Source organism: Cystoisospora suis (genome assembly GCF_002600585.1).
Source record: "Cystoisospora suis strain Wien I chromosome Unknown contig_7772, whole genome shotgun sequence".
Lineage (NCBI taxonomy): Eukaryota > Apicomplexa > Conoidasida > Eucoccidiorida > Sarcocystidae > Cystoisospora > Cystoisospora suis.
In genome coordinates, this window is record NW_027160557.1 from 8,596 (window position 1) to 17,443 (window position 8,848).

The 8,848-nt window shown below is 45.4% G+C and overlaps 3 protein-coding genes across 3 annotated transcripts in view; 2 read left to right on the forward strand and 1 right to left on the reverse strand.

Annotated features, from left to right (window-relative positions):
• Positions 1–2,019, forward strand: part of CSUI_010568 (bromodomain-containing) — a gene marked incomplete at its 5' end in the record, with an annotated part of 10,515 nt that extends 8,496 nt beyond the window's left edge. Inside the window, one exon of the mRNA XM_068070671.1 lies at positions 67–2,019. Within this exon, the coding sequence (XP_067917351.1) occupies positions 67–1,005 (939 nt within the window). The remainder of the gene's footprint in view (positions 1–66) is intronic.
• A 414-nt stretch (positions 2,020–2,433) lies between these two features.
• On the reverse strand, positions 2,434–8,726 carry CSUI_010569 (uncharacterized protein). The gene has a single exon (XM_068070672.1). The coding sequence runs from the start codon at positions 6,244–6,246 to the stop codon at positions 5,347–5,349; it is 900 nt and encodes a 299-aa protein (XP_067917352.1). The 5' UTR covers positions 6,247–8,726; the 3' UTR covers positions 2,434–5,346.
• CSUI_010570 (uncharacterized protein) lies at positions 7,326–8,837 on the forward strand. Its single transcript, XM_068070673.1, has one exon. The coding sequence runs from the start codon at positions 7,434–7,436 to the stop codon at positions 7,593–7,595; it is 162 nt and encodes a 53-aa protein (XP_067917353.1). The 5' UTR covers positions 7,326–7,433; the 3' UTR covers positions 7,596–8,837.
• The last annotated feature ends 11 nt before the right edge of the window (positions 8,838–8,848 follow it).

Genomic DNA, 8,848 nt, shown 5'->3' on the forward strand with positions numbered 1-8,848 from the left:
GATTAAAGATAAATAGATAGATAAATGAGGAGTGAGTTGCATGCACATGTGTTGTGTGTGTTGCAGGCCTTGACGCTTTTATGGACGTTCTCTCTTTCTTCACACTCCTTCCCTTTTGCGGGCCATCTAACTTTTAATGTTCTCAATCTTTACTTTCTTCACTTCTGTAATGCGAATCTTTTATCTCTTTCTCCGTCGTCGTCTTCTTCTTCTCTTCCGTATCTTTCTATTGAGCCTATCTTTTCTCCGTCTTTCTGTCAGACATCCCTTGCATGTCCTCGTCTTCATCGTTTTCCATTATCTTATCAATCACCTAAAGAAGAAGAAAAAGATCTTGAGCCTTCTCATCTATCGAATGGGTCAGTAAGAAGAGTGGCCCCTTCGTCTTCTACTTCTTTCTATGACTTTCTTTCGTCGCCTTCTCCTCTCTATTCTTCTTCTTCTTCTGGTCTCCACTTTACTCTTCTTCTCCCGGCTTGTTCTCGTGCTATTACTAGAGCACAAGAGACGGAAGAGAGAATGAGAAGAAGCAAGACTGCTTTCTCTTCCACAAAAGAGGGAGAGATAAGAAAGGCAACAGAGATGGAGATGAGAAAGAACAAGAGAAGAAAGATTCTTTCCTCTTCTTCTTCTTATAGTCGACAGAGTCATAGTGATAGGAATCTATCAGTGACTCCTCAAGGGGGTATGAGGGTGAGAAAGCAAGAAGATTCTGTCGGTCCACTCCATCCAATCCAGTCGCTCCATATGAAGGGGCGAAGAGATCCGAGAGAGAAGGAAGAAGAAGATCGTCGAGACAGCAAGAAAAGAGGAGAAGAAGAATTGAGAGGGACGACGCCGTCAGGTGGTAAAGATGATCTAGAGACATCTCCTCCTCCTTCTCCTACTGCTGCTGCTGCTAGTGCTGCTGCGGGTGGAGGCCGTTCACAGTCTCACGAAGGCTTCTGGTCAGGGGGGGGGTGTATACGAACGGGAGGCCCCCATACGATCTCTGCTGCTGGATAAGAAGAAGAAGATCAAAGAGAACAAGAAAGATGGAAAACAAGAAGGCCTGTCTTTCTCCTCTCTTCTCTTTCTCTGCTTGGAGAAAAAGAAATGGAAGAAGAAGAAAAAGAGACTGTCTTCTTCTCTCCTTCTTTTTTCCTCTATGCTCGGTGATACATCGATGGGATTGTCTTCGCAGAGGAGAGGAGAGGTAGAGAGGAAGTTCCGAAAAGGAGTGACTGCACCCACTGAGAGGGGGTTCACACTCTTGCTGTCTCTTAGTGAGACGTCAGCTATCTATCTATCTACCTATATCTATCTATATCTGTGTATGTAGACTGCCTGACTGTATATACACGTGCATGGGGGTTTGAATCTCCCGATTCTTGTTAAGGAGAGAAGATCAATCCGACTTTTCAAGAGATCTTCGGTTCTCAATACGACTGATGGCGAGGGAGAAGAGTTCTTTCTCTCTTTTCTTTTCTCCTTTTCTTCTCTTTCTTGACAGACTCTTGTATTCATCTCCCTATGGAGTTTAAAAAGGGTGAATGACGTGACAACAGCCTTGCTTGAAGAGGAGAAGAAGCAAGAAAGTGTTCTTTCTCAACTTCTTCTTCTTTATCAATTCCTACCGAGTCGCGCACGGTACTACTGCTATTAGTAGTAGTAGCAGTGGTGTGAGAAAGAGAATAATATAATTCTTGAAGTCACTCATTCACTCGCTTTGTCTCTCTCTCTCTCTCTTCCTGTTCTCTTTTTGTCGTATCAGTCTTTTCTCCTTTCTCATGAATGGAATATCGGTCTCTCAGCGGCTTCCTGATACCGTTGTCCATTCGTCTATCTATCTATTTATCTGTCTATCTGTTGGTCTTCAATGTATCTTTATCTATCTTTCGTATGTCGTCTATCTCTCTACTTGAATCTGCCTATCTATCTGATTCTTGTCTTGGTCCCAGCGTGTCCGGGTACCGAACCCGAGGGGGTGTGTGTGTAGGTCCACTCGCTTGTTCTTTCGTTTCATTTGCATCACGGGCTTCTTTTTCTTTTCGAAAGACATTCCGATCGAATGCCAGGGTGGGAAGGAATGAATGCGTCAGGGTGAGAGGATAGCTGTGTGTCTCGATACTTAAGCTCCTCTCTCGGGAGTTGCACAAAGTGAACGCATACATACATGCATTCCTACAGAAAGCATACACACCTGTCTAGCCCACACCCCCTTTTCCCTCTCCCTCTCTCCTATGCTATCCCGGGGAGCTATCGATATCTACCGATGTGAGCCAGCAGCACATTCAGAACGTAGAAAAGTCTTCTTCCCGTCTTCCTCTCTCTCTAACGGCAGTTGGGCCATCGATCGGTATATAGCTCTGATCAAGCTCAGAGGCTCACCTCAGGGCTGCTGTCCTATCTATCTGTATAGAGAGATCAAAGATAGATAGATAGATAGATCAATGATAGATAAAGAGCGAGAGATAGGGGCAGCGAGGGGTGTAACAACACAGATCAGGAGAAATGTCTCCATTGCATGCACAGATTAAAACTACTAGGAGATCTCATCCATCATTCAACTCCTTCCTCGCTTTTCTCCCTTTCCTTCTTTACATCAATCAATCGTCATGCTCTTCTCTCTATAGAAAACGAATAGATGTCCTAGCAGTACCACTAGCAGAAAGAAGAAGAGAATGCTCTCGAAGGGTCCGACGTCTCTACTCGGCGCGTATCACGTTCCTCTGCTAGTCTGGGGTGATTAGCATTGTGAAGGATGGGGGATCATAGTCAAGTGAGAGAGAAGAAAAGACGGACAGAGATAGGAGAGCAGGCAAGGAAGAAAGAAAGTCTACTGTGAGGCTGTAGTCAGAGAGAAAAAAGACTCCTGCCATTTTGACTTAAGAAAGGAAAACGACAATGGATAGGATACGCCCCTCCCTCCTTTCTTTACATTTTTGGCTCCAAGGCATGCCATGATGAGATTCATAGCCACGTGTCTCTCCCTCTCTTCTTGGAGAAGAGAAAGAAGAAGATTAAAGAGTCTTCTCTTCTTTGTAGAGCCTTTTCTCCGTGACTCCTCACTCCTAGACATCTTGAGATGACGAAGAGAAACATAAGGGTCGCGCCTGTCTTGTATCGCGAGTGAACTTTTCTCTCTTCTTTACATCTCCCGAATAAGATTGAGAGCACAGGACATCTCTAGACAAAGACAGGCAGGGCGGGTGTGGGAGGTTCTTGTGTTGCTAGTAGCAGTGAAAAGATATAAATCACCAGGATAGATTAAGAAGAAGACGAAGGACTTCTCCCCACAACAGGCAGGAGGGAAGGATGTATGAATGTCTTCATGCATGCATGCAACCCCCCAGAAAAAAAGACCAGACAAGAAAGAGATGAAGCATCAACAGACAGGGACAACACGAGGAAGAAGAAGAACGAGGCAAGGGGATAGCAGAAGAAATGCACAGATAGACCTCACGAATGAAGGAAAGAATGATCTTCTTCAGATAACAAAGAAAAGAGTAAGGAGAAATAAATGGAGAAGAGAGATGTAGTAGCAGGACTCCACAAAAGAAGGCCAGCATGGTGTCTTCATAACGGCTGAACCCCCCATACTCCTCCCGACCACACCATCATAGAATAGGCGATACATCAAACCGAATAGAGACTTCGGAGTGATATGAAGCATTCACTCTTCGTTGCTCTCCCCCCCTCTTCTCTCTTATGAATGAAGAAAACGCCTTCAGAAGAAAATCTATCTAGGGCGAGCCCGTTTGGAGTTGGCCTTTACTTACCTTTCATCTAGGCACATCTCCTTCTTACTCTATCTCTGTCGCTTGTTCACTATTTTAGAGGAGATATGACAACGTCTACCCATATCACAGCACTCACTATTCAAGTGTATATACAGAGTCACATGTGCATAACTGTCTATCTCGCCGGAGGCACATAAAGAGAGCTCCCATACATAGGTGCATCTCATCATTCTCTTCTCATACTGACTCTATACAAGGGTGTTGTATGAGGAATCCACGTATCCCCGAATATAAGCCGAGGAACAAGCTGGGTGTTGCTTTCTCAAGCAGAGATAATGTAGTCCTCCGTTTCTCTTCTATACACTTCAAAAACAGACCTATCTACAGATCAAATGAGAAAGAATCTTTTACGCTTCTCCACTCGCCGTGAAGGAAATGGATGAAAGGAGAGGCATCGTACAACAACGACACTGCGTATGAGGAAGGGCTACTTGCCTCTGCCCGAGTCGACAGGGGTCTATCTCCCCTCCTCCACCCCGAGGAAAAGCAGATAGAGGAAGGGTTCTACGAAGAAGATGCATGCAATCGTTGTCCTTAAGGCAAGAAAGAAAGTTGACGAGAGAAGCAAAGAAATGGAGGGGAGAAAGAAGAAGAGCGAGAAAGAGATGAATCTGAGAGCTACGGTGAAAAAGTATCGATAAGTTGAGAGGTGTACGTTGATCTGACTTTATCTCCCCTGTATGTTGAGTTAGCTAAAGGAATGGATCGAGTCTAGAAGGGTAAAGGGACAAGATAAAGAGAGCTACAGAACTTCTTATACGAATCGAAAGGAGAGGAAAGAAGAAAAAGACAGATGACCAAGGCTCTAGAAGAAGAATATCATGGAGATCATCGTAACAAGAATCTTTGGGGCTCCTCCCGACGTGAGGAGAAACCAAGTGTCTCTCTCTCTACCTCTCTGTCGACCGAATGAGAAGCACGCTATTCTCAGTCCATGGATCTATTCGATCATCGATCAATGAGCTAACGAAAAGAAATTCCCTTTCTCTACGATGCAAGAAAATAGAAAAAGAATCTATCTAACACGTTCAAGTGTCTTCTTCGCATCATCTGTACGAAGAAGAAGGAGAAGAAAGAGAAGAAGATCTCCCGAGTTAAGCCCCGCTTCTCGCGGTGTCTCTTCATCTCTCTTCTTCTCTTTTGTCCTCTTCCCTCACGCGCGCTCTTCTCGTCCCTTTTCTTCTTCTCCAACACCTTTTTTTATGACCTCTGCTTGACTTGTTCTCTTCTCTGCCTGTAGAAAGAAAACGTCTTTTCTCTTGTTTGGAAAACTCACCTCCTTGCTTCTTCTTCTCTCATCCTTCTCTTCACTTCTGCCCCTCTGTTCCTCTCAATTTCTATCTTCTTCTTTCTACATCTTTCTCTTTTCTTCTCCAGCCACCTTGGATCGCCGTAGTAGAGAGAAGGCTTCTGTAGCCCTGCACTCATTCACCCTCCGGGGCGGCCGAGCACCCTTTAAGCCTTTCTTCCTTCTTTCTTTCCTCTTCCCTATGTATCTTTCTCTATGAATAAGGACTGCAGCAGCTTCATTTCCTTCTTCCTCTACAACCTCTTTTTCTTCTTCCTATAGATCATTCCCAACAGCCATGATGGAGAATTCTCTTTCAGGAATGAGACCAATGAAATCGCCGCTATTCAAGGGGAGCAGTCCAGCATTCGCACAATGGTTGAGAACATACAGACACCCCCCTAGACTGATAAGAAGATAGACAAGTTTCTGGAGCCGAATCATCATAGACAGAGAGAAGAGAAGGTTTTCTTCTTTCTTTCCTCTTTGTGCTGAAGAAGAAGAAGATAAAGACGATGAGACGGATGGATAGACAGCATCCCCAGTAGTAGTAGAAGAGGAAGAGAGACTTGAAGATGATTGACTGGAAGGAGATGTCCCTCCTCTTGTCTTAGAGTTATCTGCCTTCGCTTTTAGAGTTCGACAGTCCGCATCCACACCCGCAAAGACTTTCTCGACATTAAGGGCGGAAGAGAAACAACTCACAAGGACATAGAAGAGAATAAGAATCCCGAAGATTCCGCTTGAAGAGACACCCCCCATATAGATCATAAGGAAGTTCATAAAGAGATTCTTAGCTGGAGAAATAGCCACTTCCCAGCCCCTCTTAGCGATCAATTGTTCTCGGCGAAGGTCTTCATCTAAAGAAGAGGAATGAGGGACCGGCGAAGAAGAAGAAGATCGAGTTGCAGGTGACGCTCTGTGATGGGATGAGGAAGAAGAAGAAGAGACGTTGGAGAAGGCTTCTTCTACGAAAGGATAACCTGGGGGTGGCTTGAGAGGAATACGAGGAAAAGAAAGAGAGGCTGAGGAAGCGGATGAAGAGGATCGCGAAGAAGAAGAAGAGGAACGAGATGCTGAAGAGGACGAAGGTGTAGGATCAAAGGAGAAACGCCAATGGCATGTATCATCGGGGAAAGAAGAAGACGAAAGGGAAGAAGAAGAAGAGGATGCCATGGTGGATTCGTTAAAGGGAAGAGAAGAATCTAGTCATGAAGGGTAAGAGATTCAGAAAGGGGCCTTCTTCTTAGCAAATCGATGATAATGCTAGGTCGTTCGAGTGTGTTCATAGAAAGGCAAAAGAAGAAAGAGCAAACAAGAAGAGAACCGAGAGGTGGGCGACATCTGAGAGAGGGGTGCATGCACTTCGAGAAGAAAGGCAGCTGCGAGACAGACAGGGGAGAGAGAGAAAGAAAGAGGGAGAGCAAAGCCAACGAAGGGGAGGCTCGAGAGAGTATCGAAGTAAAGCCACACACGAGTTTGTCCGCGAAGAAGAGATGACGAGGGACTATGTGGAAGAAATAAAAAACCAACAGAGAGAAGAAAGAAAAAAGAAGGAGTCGGAGAGAAAGAAAGAAAAGAACATGCAGGAGGCTCAGGGAACATCAGCTGTGACCGCAACAAGAAAGGAGCAAGCAGGCGTCCTTAGAGGGAAACCAATCGTCTCAGTGATGAAGGAGAACAAGGTTCCATATTTTAAGAATGACTAGACCAGAGAAAAAGAAAGACGTGTCTCCTTAGACTAGAAGAGAAGAATGCGAGAGTGAGCTCTCATCCAGAAAGAACACACAGAAGAAAGCTGCGAGCCTGTTGCTGTAAGTGTCTGGACCCTGTCACACACCCAGTCCGAGTCCTTCGAGACTAGGACCGAAGCGCTAGAGAAGAAAACGAGGAGGTCGTGCAACTATCTGAAAGAATCGAAGGAGAAAGTCGACTGTCCGAAGGACCAGAGGGGCAGCGAGGACCAGAGTCGTTTCACCCGCCAGCGAACGAGGGAGATCTTCATTGCGATCTCTCTGTGGTGTGTCTGAGACACAGGTCAAGGCAGTTCATCCTGAGAAAGAGAGGGGAGAGAAAGTTAAAAGCTCAAGTCGCGAACGAAGGAGTCAGGCTCTTCCCCCCTGCCTTACTAAGAATGAAGGAAGGACGGCTACATGCAGCACTTGAAAAGGTCTGAAATCGGCTTATACAGGCTTATACACGGGTCACTTTTGTAACAAATTAAAGTGGAGACAGCCAAGCAACAACAGATTTGACTTGGTGACGGAGAAGGGGAGGAAAAGCAACGGATGAATGGTTGAGAAGGACTTCACAGCAGATTTCCTCCGTCTGCACTTCGGGTGTATGTACACCGCTGGAGTCGAATGTATGAAAGCTCATTAGAGAGAGCATCTCCAGTTCTCAGTGACAATGTTCTCGTGTTTCTTTTCTTTTCCCTGCATCTTTACCCAAGTCTAAGTAACGGCTTTCTCTTTTCTTTCTCACTGTCTCTCTCGTACTTCTCCGACTGCTTCGAGTTTCCTTAAGTAATCGGTCTGGATTTGCAGGGTTTTCTTTCTTGCTACGCTCACCTTTTCTTCTTTTCCTGTTGCCTCATGTCCTTCACCAGGGTGACCATCGAACCAACGGCCTTGGTTCTAAAGCAATCAAGCTTTTCCCTGTTTCGCTCAGAGGAGTTCTATTCTCTCTTTCTGCTGGGTGACTTCTCCTTTGATAGTGAAGAGGAACAGAATAGCAGCTGTTGAGAAACGGAGGGTGAAAAAGAAGTAGAAGTTTCTCTTGTTTGAACTGAAGACGTTACGGAGCCTTTTCTCTCTCATCCCTTGTCGAATCTCGTCTTAACGGGGAGCCGTCGTCTCGAAGAGTACCTAGGCTAGATAGGTACCAAGGCAACTAGCTTGACTTCGGTCGCTTCTTTCTCTTTTCAAGTCTTGCATGTGTATCTCCTCCGCTTCTCTGTCTTCTGCTATATCAGCGGAGGCTCTCTAGCTACAGACGAATGATCTATAAACACGTCTTGGGTATATCTTCTTCTCAGTCCCTTGAGGCACAAGAGAGACCAAGAATTTCTCGCCGTTGTGTTTCTCACTTCTCTCACCCCTGATGTGTATGTACACCTCAATGATTCTTGTCGAAAGATCATCGTCACCTGGACCGGCAGTTTTGTCCCCTCGAATATACTCCTCCATCCTTGGAACGCATCTACTCCTACCCTGCTAGTCTACCGCACATCGCCAGGTTGTCTCTTCACTTTTTTCTCTTTCTCTCCTCTTCTCTGCACTCTCATCTCCACTACTCGAGATCTTCTATAACCTTCAAAGGCATTCTCCTCATCCTTTTCTCTCTTGTCTCGTTTTTCTTTCTTTCTGTCCTTCACTTCAACCTACGTGTCTTCTTCCTTTCCTTCTTTCTCTCCAAGGTATCTAGAGATACATCCCTACATGCATCTTGTGGTTCTCCTTGCGCACATCTCCCCCCCCCTTTAGAATCCCCTTCCCTGTCTCTATCTCCTAGCATTCTAACTACTCACAACTATGCTCAGGTCCATACTTTTTCTATACGCCATAGAAATTTGGATCTTTACATCCTTTTCTCTTTCTATCTAATCTCTCTCTCCTTCTGCGGGAGAGAACAAGAGAAAGAAGAAGAGAAACAGAAGAGAAGACCGTCACTCGCTGTCTGTCTGGGTGATTCGGACACCTATCTTCAAACACCGAAGTCAGGTTCCTTCTAAAGACCTTCCCTCTCTTTAGCATAAGAAAGAATCTCCCTAAGAGGA